This window comes from Scyliorhinus canicula, chromosome 10 (genome assembly GCF_902713615.1).
Source record: "Scyliorhinus canicula chromosome 10, sScyCan1.1, whole genome shotgun sequence".
NCBI classification, from domain to species: domain Eukaryota; kingdom Metazoa; phylum Chordata; class Chondrichthyes; order Carcharhiniformes; family Scyliorhinidae; genus Scyliorhinus; species Scyliorhinus canicula.
In genome coordinates this window covers 171,427,776-171,441,495 of record NC_052155.1, presented here as the reverse complement: position 1 = coordinate 171,441,495, position 13,720 = coordinate 171,427,776, and the positions used below count along the sequence as shown (strand labels likewise).

The 13,720-nt window shown below is 41.9% G+C and overlaps 1 protein-coding gene across 1 annotated transcript in view; it reads right to left on the bottom strand.

Annotated features, from left to right (window-relative positions):
- Positions 1-12,884, bottom strand: part of atp6v1c1a (ATPase H+ transporting V1 subunit C1a) — a 77,791-nt gene extending 64,907 nt beyond the window's left edge. The window contains exons 1-2 of the mRNA XM_038810138.1: positions 12,727-12,884; positions 557-723 (exon numbers count right to left, since the gene is read on the bottom strand). Coding sequence (XP_038666066.1) covers positions 557-688 — 132 coding nt within the window. The 5' untranslated portion in view covers positions 689-723; positions 12,727-12,884. The remainder of the gene's footprint in view (positions 1-556; positions 724-12,726) is intronic.
- Between the last annotated feature and the right edge of the window lie 836 nt (positions 12,885-13,720).

Sequence of the window (13,720 nt, the reverse complement as noted above, 5' to 3'; positions counted from 1 at the left end):
ACAGACTCTAACCCAAGCGGGAATCAAAACGGGACCCTGGCGCTGTGAAACAACAGTGCTAACCACTGTACGACCGTGCCGCCCATGTTTACCATGCAGTATTGAAGACAAATAGCAACAGAGTTGAAATTAAGCAAAAATAATGAACTTCTGCCAAATGTTGATGAATAAATATTGTCGTGTTGAAAATTGCTCATGCATAAAATAATAAATATGCTGCATCGTCTTTCCATTCATTCTTTGCAGCAAGAATGTAACAAATGGAGTACAACAATGTAAAATATCCAGCATGTGGACTGATGTGCAAGACATTTCACCCATTTATTTCTCCATACTAATATTTCACTCCGACTCAGTAATAAAAACAAATATTTTTCAAATAATTAAGAAATGTCATCTACCAGATTGGATGTTTAATTTTTAATTATTGGGTGGTGGTGGTGGGAGAAGAGAAAGAGAATATAATTGGCTTAATTACCAGATAACTAGTTTAGGGGGCAGTTTCATGACATTTGAAAATGCACAAAAATTACCCATTTATGATACCCATACTGACCTTCAAATCTGGAATTGCAAACTTGAAGTTGGTAGAGAGATGGTTGTTCCTTGTGGTTGTAGCATTTAATTTGTCCCATGTCTGTTGACATGTCTTTTCCCCAGGAGCTGATATTAACCAAAATTCTGTCATCCTCAGTAAGAAATCTCTTGAAGTAAACCAATATACTGAAACAAGACAATAAAACCCAGTTAATGCAATAATACCTCAATGCTTTGCCTTGCATGTCAGTTCTTAGATAACGCTTTGCTTCATCATTTTGGATCATCCATGCAAAGTTAAATATAATTCATAAGACCAGAACATTTCACAGATTATGCAACCACACCTGGAGTAATCAAGGGTAAGCACAACTGCCTCCCCCTCAAATAAAAGACCCTAAAAAAAAATAAGATTACATAATGTCCAGTGCAGTTCGCAAAACATCATACTCTCACCATACTGGTCATTGCAAGCATAAAGGGACATGATCTATCACCAGTATGGGTGATTTCTATCCAACTGTAGTAAAGAATTGAATAGAAGTCAGCCATTTGTTTATTTTTTAAATATATTTTATTACAAACATGTATCAAAACAGGTTACAGCAAATAAACACCCCGGGAAACATACTTCTCAACAATCAACTATACATTTTGTACAACTTTTTCCCCTTTCCCCCCACGCAATGAAAAGCTCCTCAAACACAGTAACAAACATCCCCACCTTTTCTCAAACCCCTCTGCTGAGCCCTTTAACTCATACTTTATCTTCTCCAACCACAGGAAGTCATACAGGTCACCCAACCAAACCACTACCCCCGGTGGTAATGACAACCGACACTCCAGCAAAATTCGCAATCGGGCAATCAGAAAGACGATGGCCAAGACATAGGCCTTCCTCCTCTCCATGAGCTCCGACTTCTCTGAAACCCCAAATATCATCACCAAGGGGTCCGGATCCACCTCCTCCTCTACTATCCTGGCTAGGACCGCGAATGCTCCCGCCCAGAATCTGCCCAATCTTTCACAACCTCAGAACATGTGCACGTGATTCGCTGGCCCCCACCCACACCTCTCGTATTCATCTGCCACCCCTGGAAGAACTCACTCATTCTCGCCAGAGTAATACGCACCCTGTGTACCACCTTAAACTGTATCAGGCTCATCCTTGTGCAAGAGGAAGTCCTGTTTACCCTACACAGTGCCTCACTCCATACTCCCCAATTGATCCACCCTCCCAACTCCCCTTCCCATTTCTCCTTGATCTTCACCACCCGTTCGCCTCCCTGCTCCCCCAGCCACCTGAGAAGTGGGCATTTGACGCCTCTAGCCTGCTCTGCCATTCAATAAGATCACGGCTGATATGATAATGATTTTTAAACTTCACTTCCCTGCCTACCCCCTTCAATCCTTGGCTCAATCAAAAGTCTGTTAAACACAGCCTTGAATATATTTAAATTGTCCAGGCACCGTTGTTCTCCAAGATGGGTGAATTCCAAAGGTGAATGACCCTCATAAGCAATCCCTCCTCTTCATAGTCTTAAATGCGATACCCATATTTTGAAACGTTCCCCCCCCCCCCCCCAAAGGTCTAGATTTCTCCTCGAGTAGAAACATCTTGCCAGCATCTACCCTATCAAACCCCCTCAGAATCTTACATTCGATCACCCCTCATTCTTCTTCTAAATTCTAATGAGTATACACCCAAACACACTAATCAATTTACTGGAGTTCTTTGAAGGAGTAGCATGCGCTGTGCGTAAAGAGGAGCCTGCAGATGTACGATACTTGGATTGCCAAAGGCATTTAACGTGTTCACTGCAGAGTTCATTGTGGAAAATAAAAGCTCGGTGTAGGAAGTAACATATTAGCATGGATAGAAGAGAGGCTAGCTGACAGAAAACAGAGTATGCATAAATGGATATTTTTCTGATTGGCAGAATGAGATGTATGGATTCCACAGGGGTCTATTCTTGGGCCTCAACTTCTTACAAGTTATCTTAATAATGTAGATGAGGGAGTGAATACATGGTAGCTAAATTTTCAGATGAAACAAAGATAAATCGGAAACTAAGTTGTGAAGACAACATAAGGAGCTTGCAGTCGGAAATAGATAGGTTGAGTGAGTGGGCAAAGATCTGGCAAATGGAGTATAATGTGGAAAAATGTGAAGCTGTTCACTTTGGCACAGAGAATACAAAGAGTATTACTGAAGGAGAGTACAAGTGCAGAATTCAATGGTGCAGAGGGATCTAGGTGTTCTAGTGCATGCGCCACAAAACGTTTGTATGCAGGCTTATCCAGTAATTAAGGTTGCTAACGGAATGCTATCCTTTACTATCAGAGGAACAAAACATTAAAGTAAGGATGTTATGCTTCCATTACACACTGCATTGGAGAGACACTAATGTGTTGATTTTGGTCTAGTTATTTAAGGAAGGATGTAAATGTGTTGGAGGTGGGTCTGGATTGATACTCGAAATAAGTGGGTTGTCTTTTGAGGTTTGTTTCCACCGAAGTTTAGATAAGAGGGATGACTTGATTGAAGTAGAAAAAGTCCTGAACAGTTGACAATGTGGACATGGAAAGGATGTTTCCTCTTGTGGGCGAGTCCAGAACTAGGATACACTATTGTAAAATTAGGGATTGCCCTTTTAGTACAGAGGAGGGGAAATTTGTTCTGAGGTTTTGCGACTTTGGAACTCTCTGCCTCAGAAAGAAGCAGAGGTAAGTCATTGAATATTTTTGAGGCAGCAGTGGGGGTAGACTGGAATGTGGAATTCAAAACACAACCAGATTAACCATGATCCTATCGAATGGCAGAGCAGAGTCAAGGGGACCAAATTATCTATTCTGCCCCTATTTCTTATGTTCATAATGCAGCCATTTAATACAATATATTTACCTGGAGTGTTTATGTCAACCTTGAAAAACTTTTTTTTTTTTTTTAAATCAAAACAAATTTATTTTACACTACTGTACTAAACTTGATTAGATTCGCACACTTTGCTGAATAACAGATACTAAACTAATAATACTGAATTTGTAGTAGTCATCAATATTCTATCTAACTATTAAACTACACTATGACTTGACCTCGTGCTAGGTCTCTTTTTCGTTAAATATTTTTATTGGGGCATTTGCAAGTTTCTATAACAATAATAACAGCGACATAAATATGGTACAATAAACATTTCCACCCCCATCACAATCTTCACACACCCCAACCATAAAAACAATCCAGCCCTCTCCCCACCCCCCTTTGGAATTCTGCATTTTAATTTTCCCCGAGGAAGTCGATGAACGGCTGCCACCTCTGGGTGAACCCAACCATTGACCCTCTTACGGTTAACTTTATTTTCTCGAGGCTGAGAAACCCAGCCATGTCACTAACCCAGGTCTCTACACTCGGGGGCTTCGAGTTCCTCCACATTAATAAGATCCGTCTTGGACTACCAGGGAGGCAAAGGCCAAGACGTCGGTCTCTTTCACCCCCTGAACTCCCGGCTCTTCCAAAGATCGCCGGACTCAGCACCACCCATGTTTTGAGTACAGTGGACATTGCCTTCACGAAACCCTGCCAAAACCCTCTAAGCTTCGGGCATGCCCAAAACATGTGGACATGATTTTCTGGGCTTCCCGCACACCTAACTTTGACAAACTTGTTGTGACAAACTTAGTGCCTTTCATGGTTTTGGGCCATCCCAAAAACTTGCCAACCAATTTGCCTCAGGACATCCCAAAGATTTCCCAACCAATGAATGATCACACTAACTCTGGGAAATGCAGCAGTCAATTTACGCACAGCAAGGTCGCACCAATAGCAATTAAATCATTCAAGTGTCAATCTAAGATTGTCAGCCTAGACTATGTGCTTTGAAATTGATCTAACCAAGAGACCAAAATGCTGCACAGAGCTACATGGTTCAAATAAGGTTCAAATAGTTTATTCATCAGCTACAATAACTAGCAAAACAACAATCACGGAAGAGAAGGTAGTACAGTCGAAGGCATACAAGCAGTAAAGGCCGAGGCCTTCATTTGTGCCCAATACTTTACCCTCAGTTTGAAAAACAAAACTCACAGTGCACGTGTATTTTAATATGGTATTTAACACTCCCATTCAAAACAATTTAAAATTGTCATGAAATAAGCAAAATATTAATGATGCCGAATGCTGTACTTACTTTATTATAATAAATAATAATCTTTTATTGTCACAAACATTTAAGATATAAAACCCCCCCACAACAATTAGAAAACAAGAGAGCAGAAAACAGCTTCAAAGGATCCAGTGAAGGAACTGATGTTTTTACATGGACATGTGATTTATCAGCAGTTTTTTATTAAACTTTAATTACACAATTTGATCTTTGAGATCGACATTCAACATTTTTGTTCAAAATTATAATTTTACTGTATTACCAGGAGATTTTATTTTAAAGAAAATTACCATTCCAAAACTAATTATAAAGACAAGGCAGTCACAAACTGGTATCATAATCTACATTAAATGATGCATCGATCCCTGGCTGTTTCAGTAGGTCTTACAAGAGGTTCAGAAGCTCGAAGGGTGAACAATAGTGTTCTTTGGCAACACATAATAAACATTTCTTCCAAAGTACAGCCCTGTCTAGGTGCTATCTTCATGCAGACTTCTCTCAGACTATCTAACCAACTGCCTCCTGTCATGTGTCCTTCCACATCAAACTTTGGGTGACACTGTTCTCCAGTCCCACATTAACCCTTGCTATGCTGAACACCTTTATACTAAAGGGCGGCAAGGTGGTGCAATGGCTAGCACTGCTGCCTCACAGCGCTGAGGACCCGGGTTCGATCCCAGCCCCAGGTCACTGGGCGTGTGGAGTTTGCACATTCTCCCCATGTCTGCGTGGGTTTCATTTCCACAACCAAAGGTGTGCAGTTTAGGTGGATTGACTATGCTAAATTGCCCCTTAATTGGAATAAAAATTGGGTACTCCAAAGAAAAAAAGCACCTTTATATTACACCTCAAGTCTTTGCCAACACATTTAAAAGTATAATCATTCATGTGCAACCCCTTCGAACACTCTTTCCCTCCCCCCCCCCCCCCCCCCCCCCCCCAAACCAAATTCTCTGATGTTGTACATTCAGATAGTCTGGAAGCTTGACAATTCTTTCAGATCTCATTCTGGTCACACTTGCAGGAGTGGTAGGTTCAGTTGCTTTGGACATACATTGTTGGTTCAGAGTTGAAATTGTAATATTTGGTGTTTTCGGTTCTTGTGTCTCCAGCCAGTTTGCTTTTCGTGCTCCTTCGTGATGAATTTCACTTTATCAACCATCAGTCTTCTGTGGTTGAATATCAGTCCAAAGATGTCAAGTTAGGTGGATTGGCCATTCTAAATTTTCCCTTAGTTTCAAACGCTTACGTGGGGTTATGGGGTTGCAGGGATGCAGGACAGGGGCGTGAGCTTGGGTCGGGTGCTTTTTTGGTGGGCCGGGGTAGACTCGATGAACCGAATGGCCTCCTTTTGCACTGCAGGAGTTCCATGATTTGCTTATCCCATTCCTTCAGGGGGATGAAATTTTAATTTTGTTTATTTAATCTACCGTTAAAGGCAATCTTCACCATTTCCTGCTGTTATCTACTCTTTTTGCAATTGCGCTCAGAAGACAATTCGCTGTTCTTGTAACTGTTTATTTTGTTGTCCAGCTCTTGCCAACTCACTCTGCTTTTCAGTGTGTTGCTTTGTTGCTACTGATAGCTCCATCGTAACTTGTTCTGAAGTAGTATTCAACGTTTTGTTTGCCTAATTTTTTTCCGGGGCCACATTCAGACCCTTCAAAAGAGTCTTTTAAGGCAGCAACTTCTTTGAACACATTTTCTGCCTGCTGCTGTGCCAGACTGTACTTTTTTTTAAATTTTTTTTTAAATAAATTTAGATTAGCCAATTATTCTTTCTAATTAAGGGGCAATTTAGCCTGGCCAATCCACCTACTCTGCACATTTTTGGGTTGTGGGGGCGAAACCCACGCAGACATGGGGAGAATGTGCAAACTCCACATGGACAGTGACCCAGAGCCGGGATCGAACCTGGGACCTCAGCGCCGTGAGGCGGTTGTGCTAACCACTAGGCCACCGTGCTGCCCTACCAGACTGTACTTCTGATTAAGATCTTCCAATTCCCTCTTCGATTTTCCCAGTGGAAGGGTTGTTATTTCCTTCTTGTGATTTTCTAGAGATAGGTATTGAGCTTGCACATGATTTAGATTTTCGCTTCATACATTCTTCGCAAATTTCAATTTTGCTGTTTCTTTCAAAGCTTCCTTGCGTCTTTACGACAGCACAGAAACGTGTGTGCTCACAGCTTGATTCGCTGAGGACCTTAGTTGACCAGATACACACTCCACTTGAATCTGGTGTTGCAAGTCTTCCAGTTCAGCTCTGATGCAAACATTTTCCTGTGGACTTGTTTCATATTTTTTTGTAGTTTCTGTCGTTTTTAGGTTATGTCAGAAAACTTCCCTTCATTCACAGTCATCTGCTCACTCTGCACTGCCAGCTGCTTTTGCAGATAAGGTACGGAGTCAGCATTTCCAAAAGATTGTATTCTCAAGTCTTCCGACTGTTTTGCACCCTCATGACATGACCAAAGGCATGAAAGGGTCCATAAACTGTGTAAATCAAACTTTGTTTGCTTATTTAAAAAATAACTTTGCTGAAATAATCAAGGTGGCTGCTACAGGTCACATGATTCACTAGGTAATCTTATAATGTCCATAGTTTCTGGAAATTTCCAACAGCAGTTACAAGGGCAACAGTTCCACTCACCCTTGTGGAATCGCACACCTCATTTGTAAAAACACATTATAATCCACAAAACCAGAGGGCCATCTTGTCTCCCCCTGAACAAAGGAAACATCGTTGAAACTGATTATACCTGTAAAGGCACTAAAACACCACCTTCTATCATCCAGGGCAAAGTAATGGATTTTGGCCAGGAGAACGGAAACTGTTCATTAAACTACAATTAACTCATTAATGAGCACATTACATTACCCAAGCTTCCAGCCTCTGTATATTTTATATTACATTTCTAGCCTCACATGAAGGTCCGTTTATTTAACTCCAGCCTGCAAACATTTAAAAAATGACTTCAGGCTGACAAAGGAGCCTGCTAGAATTGAGCCTCTTCAAAGCTTGTTCATGTGGAAGCCACTGGTCATTGTTTGTTTAGCAGACCAAGTCTCAGAATATCAATCTCACCTCACTGTGCCACCGTCATCTTTAAAGAATTCTGCACTTCTAGCCTTCAGCTAGGAACCGCCTGAATTGGAACTTCTCCATGAGGGAGCCCCCTTAGGATTTGGACTTTCTGGACTCTGGAAATCAAGCGAACTGATATCTATTCCAATGGTTCTTTTTACTGTTACATTATTCATAGTTGTAAAACATCAATTTTTCTATTTCTTGAAGAGATAGTGAGTATGAGTGAGCTTGTGTGTTTGTGCATGTGTAGTTGTGGAGCTGGAATGTACAAATAAACTAGACATCCAATTTAATCCTAAAACAACTTGCTGCAAGTTACTTTAAAATTGACTACACAATAGGATTTTTGGAATAAGCACCATAGCCTATTTTTTTTAAACAAATAAAACTCTGATTACAGACAGATGGCAAGAGAATAAAGGAGTTCAGCTTTGCCTCTCTCCCTCCTATCAGAACACTCCTCATTCTTCTGCATTAAACTCTGCAGCTCATGCACTTCATTGCACTGACATAGCCTCCTGTGATTTGCTCGAGTATTGTCTTTTGCCCTTTTGTTGCTTTACTGGGGGTGTTCAATCCCTCTTTTTAATCTCTGCACGCCCAACACTTGAAAATTAAAATACTTCTTAGTGGCCTTTAATGCCTCATCAAACTGGCTGCAGATTCATCAATGCCTTGCATTAGGATTATTTCATAGGCAATTTCACAAAGTATAAAAACATGTTAACATGGACTTTGTCTATTTCTTTTACTTAATCCTGACCTACTCTGGGAATTTTAAAAAATCTCTTCTCCTTGACGCCCAATTGTGCATCTGGTTTGGCCCTTGTACCAGCCGAATAGAACTGGTAGAATTGATTTATTGTCAATGGTTGCTCTTTAGCTCAGGGAAGTGCAGAGTTAAATGCTGTTTCACTTTCAAAGGTGGTGCTGCAGTAACCATTTTTTCTTGTCAGATTTTGGTGGCCTCCCATTGCAGTCACAGACCCAGATCAATTTATCCCACGTCAACCCACCCTTACACTACACAGATGGCTCAGCTGGGAAAGTCAACGTGTAACAAAGCAATACAGGACAAAAGGTTTGGGGTCAATTGCTAATTAGTGCGAGTTAAACTGGCAACATGAATCTTCAAAGTAGCCTTAACGTTCAGGCAAGAGTGGGAGAAATTAGCCAAGATTTACAAACCGGTGTGTATGAGTTGTTGTTGGATGAAGGCAAGACTGCGTTCAGCTGTTGTCTGAACAATTACCATCCAGGTTTAAATGGCAAATTGGAATGGTAATGGAGGGTTGCCGACATGTTTCCAATCATGGTGCAGTGAGAATCAATTACTTCAAAATGAATGTATAGAAAATAAGAATGTAAAAGGAAAGCATGATAACTATAGACTATTCCCAATTGTGGCTAGGTTATTCTGAGATGATAGCTGATTAGTCCGTCGCTCTCCCTCCTGAACAGAAAAGGATATCCACTTCTATTCCACATGTTGATGAATTTTGGACAGAAAACTGTAATAACGATTCCGGGGTAAATCACAGTAAAATATTCTTACAAAAGAAAATCAGTCAAGGATACCTTCAAAATGAGGATCAACACATCACGTGTATGTTACAGTGAGACCAAACTCTCAATCTTCGTTTCACTTCTTTAAAAATACCCCAAGACTTCGAGCAACTTCCTGACATCAGGCTACCAAAGTCCTGAGCTGATTGTGTTTCTTTTTCCCTTTTTGCTCACAGGGGAGGTGATCAAATGGTATATACATTATTCCTTCTCCTCCTCATACTTGCATGTTCTAGTCTAGTTTCTTTCAACTGAAATTATTCAGTTTGAATTATCTTCTCACAGAAACAAAATGAGGCAAATTTTACAATCCGGAATCTCATAATTAAAACATTTGACTTTGAATTTCCATCCCAACTCAAGCCGACGGGTAAAATTTACCACTTAAGTCAAATTCATCTTGGTTCTGAGGTACCACGGCAGGTACATTTCCTGATTTTTTTCAACCAAGTCTTGTTAGAAAAAGCAAATTAATTCACTGAAGCATTTTTATATCATGGATCAGTGCCTCAAGAACCATTGTGCAATCGAGCCTAGGTTTAGGAAAAATGTTGTCAAGTACACACATTAAAATACTGGTTTATCCTATTATAAGCCCAAAGGCATTGGTAATGCTGATAAAATTGACCTTAATAAGTTGCACCCAAGCTGAATGTTGACTTTATTTTAAATGCACAGGACCATGAGAGGGGAAGAAAACTAAGCAGGGAATTTCCATTGTGGTTTACACCAGCATGCTTGTTGAGAAAACACAGCTGCTGACTCGGAATCCTAAATATTACTGTTTTCCAGGTGTTGTAACTCTGCCTATAGCCTACAAAAATAAAAAGATGTGGATGACAGAAAGACATGAACTATTTTTCCAGTCACACCTTAAATCAGTGTCCTCTTGTTCTTGACCATTCCATCAATAGCAGCAGTTTCTCTCACCAACACAGTATAGACCCTTCATGACTTTGAACACCTCCACAAATCTTCTCTAACCTTCTCTTCTCCAAGGAGACTTCGAGCCTCTTTGATCTATCCACATAACTGAAGTCCCTCATCCCTGCAACCATTATCTAAATCCTCCCAGTGCCCTCTCTCATGCCTTCACATGCTGTGGTACCTAGAATCTACACAAAGGTCAATTCAGGACAAAGATTTGCCAAAACTTACTTGCTACTCTAGGCCTCCATTTACAATGCCCAGAATCCCACACGCCTCATTAATCATTTTCCCAACCTGTCCTGCCACCTTCAATAATTTGTGCACATACAAGCCAGGTCTCTCTATTCCTCTGCCCTTTGGAATTGAATCCTGTATTTCACATTACCTCTACTTGTTTTTCTCCAATCAAAATGCATCACTTCACACTTGTCTGCAGTATAGTAAAATGAGGAGGTTGTTGTGACACAGACAATGGCCAGTGCCGCTGCAAATTCTAACCTTACTTCCTTTAGCATCCACAAATACTGGTGACTTTAGCAACCTTGGAGTACAGACAGCCTTTTCAATACCTCCTCTTTATCAAATGTAAACATCCGGTGTCACAACTACCTCCTCATTCATTATGCCTTTAGCAGCATCCTCTTCCTTTGGTTGTACAAATTAGGCTGTAGAATACCTAATGATGAATTTAAATAAAACATTGCTATGGCAGTGGTTAAGAGCAGTGTGTGAAATTTTGGATACATTAAGAAAGGACATTGAAGAATATATAGCATGGATTCAAGAATGATGCTGGGGAGGGAAGCCACAGTTAGTCGAAGAGACTCAAGGTACTGGGACCATTCCACTGAAACATAGAAGGCCAAAAGGAAATTTTAAACTTATGAAGGATCTTATTAGTCTTTCTGTAGATATTCCATTTCCTCTGCCTGGGGTGTTAAAAAGGGGCCAATTTTAAGCTGTCTCTATGAAACTCAACAGGGTTAAGAGATATTAAGTTACAAAGCAGTGTGTTATAAGATTGGCCTCAGTGGAGAATAGAAGTGCACTGTTTTTGAATAAAGGGGAAAATGGATATACCTTTTAATGTATGGTTACAGAAATAATGAACATGTATAATCACTGCATTATAGTGATCATCAAAACAGACTTAATAATGAACATAAAAAAAAGATTCATAATCTGAATGAATCTAACACTTGCTTCATCACATCTTCAACCTTTCTGCATACTTCACCAATCCCAAATGATTAGTCAATGGCAGAATCTGAAATGGGTGGGAAACAAGTTAGTTTTGAAAAATGTTAAATTGGACAAAGGTGTGCATGAAGTACCAGTTTGATGATGTAATTAATTTTTCTGGTGACATGTTTACTGGACAGAACTGTGTTTTACAATAAAAGTTATCTTCTAACTGAAAGCAACAAGACTTTCTGCCTGTTGCGTTTATAACATGGCCAACAGGTTGACTATCAACCTGCAAAACCTTCCATACACCACAATGGCAGGTGGTAAGAATGGGAGACACTCCTAGTCAGCCATGCTTGATACGGAGTGGCACCCCTCAAGCTACAAGCCTCTGGCAACAAGCTTGTGACCTATCCGAGGAAACAAATTCACAAAGGAACAGACAAAAATCTATCTTGTGCACCATTAAGTTCAGGAAGAAAGACAAAAGGTGTCACTATGAAAGTTTTTCAACCAAGAAAGCAATATGAATACAGTACCAATAATAAACAGTAAGATGGCAGTATGCTAACATACACACAAGGAGTACAAAATACGTCCATAATCAATACAACATGAGCACCTTTATAACGAAAGTTAGATCGAAATTAATGTCCTGGCTTTGCACATAACATGGCTACATTTCTAAGGAACCAGCACTTCTTAAAAGTCACTGATTATGTGAGCACCAGAATCCACATAACAAACAGCTCCCAGCAAATGTATACAGTATTGCCAGCACACTGCAAGCTCAGGGTGCTTGCTGCATGCACACGCGCACTGCGGCTTCCCCGAAGCTCCACAAGAGAGAGGAGCAGACATGCACCAACCTGGGTGCATTTGCTTTTCAGAAAACACCCAACAGTCGACGAGGGCAGCTGACCATTTTGCCAGCTGGAGGAGATGGACTATTCCAGCGATTGCTCAACTGGCAACTTGCACTTCCCCAAACGTCGCACCCTCCATTAAATTTGGGACGGGGAAGGTTTGCACAGTTGGGCCCCCCGGGGGGGGGGGCTAGCTCGGTGACAGTGGAGAGGACAGCCTCAGGTTGCCAGCCGGCCCCTCACTGGGGGAAGTCAGTCAGTGTCCAGTGGGGCCCGGGGCCTGGTTCCTCCATCGTTCTCCCCGTTTAACTGACAGCACCGCCCGCCAAACCCAACCACGGCCACACAAGGGCAGCCGCCACCTTTCAGATATCGGGAAGACGTACCGATTGAGAGGGAGTCCGCTCCGCTCCGCTCCTGGTGGCCGCTGCTCCTGTAACCGGCCCGATCCTCCTCACATCGCTCGAGACAGAGACCAAGTACCGGGAGTCGGCCAGTCAGTCAGCTGAGCTCTGCGCGCCTGCGCATTCCCGCGGCCCGTCCAGTCAGGTGAGCCAGGCGCGCCTGCGCATTCCCGGGGCCTATCCAGTCAGCTGAGTCTCATACGCGCCTGCGCACTCCCGGGGCCCGTCCAGTCAGCTGAGTCTCATACGCGCCTGCGCACTCCCGGGGCCCGTCCAGTCAGCTGAGCCTCAGGCGCGCCTGCGCACTCCCAGGGTCGGACAGGCAGCAGAGACCCACGCGCCTGCGCATTCTCATGGTGTCGGTTAGCGTCAGAGCGGTCCCTTGGCGGTGTCTCATACGCATGCGCGGGTGAGGAGTCTCGTGCTGCAGATCGCAATGTAACACAAAGTGGGTAATAGTTGGCAGTCATACCTTTACCCAGTCTTAGTACCAGTGTTAATCTCTGGGGGGAAAATGCATGCATTTACGAGTTTTCATAACCTACCTCAACTGCTGAGGCTTTTCCACATTTTGCTGACAGCAGCTTTCAAAAATTTGGCGAAGAATTTGGACATTTTCTTAATTGTCAGATGGCACACAGATGGCAGCCATTTGCAGTTTATACGGACATCCAGTGTTTGGAGATGAAAATAAGTAGAAGAGTGTCTGACATAGCAAGAGTTAATGTGGGTCTGGGAAATAGAACTGCCCACACTGTATGTGAAGACATACATGATCTGAGATGAGGAATAGTTGGGCACTGGACAGAGACCTGTGTAGAAGCAAGCGTGGAGTTAGCTCAGAGCTTGGGCTATACCCTGTATATATGTACACAGCTATGAGTTAGCAATCAACACTTAATGTTCAACCATACGAGACTCAGAACCTTTTTGTGAGACCTTCTTAACATACAAGGCTATGGAGCTGCTTTACTCA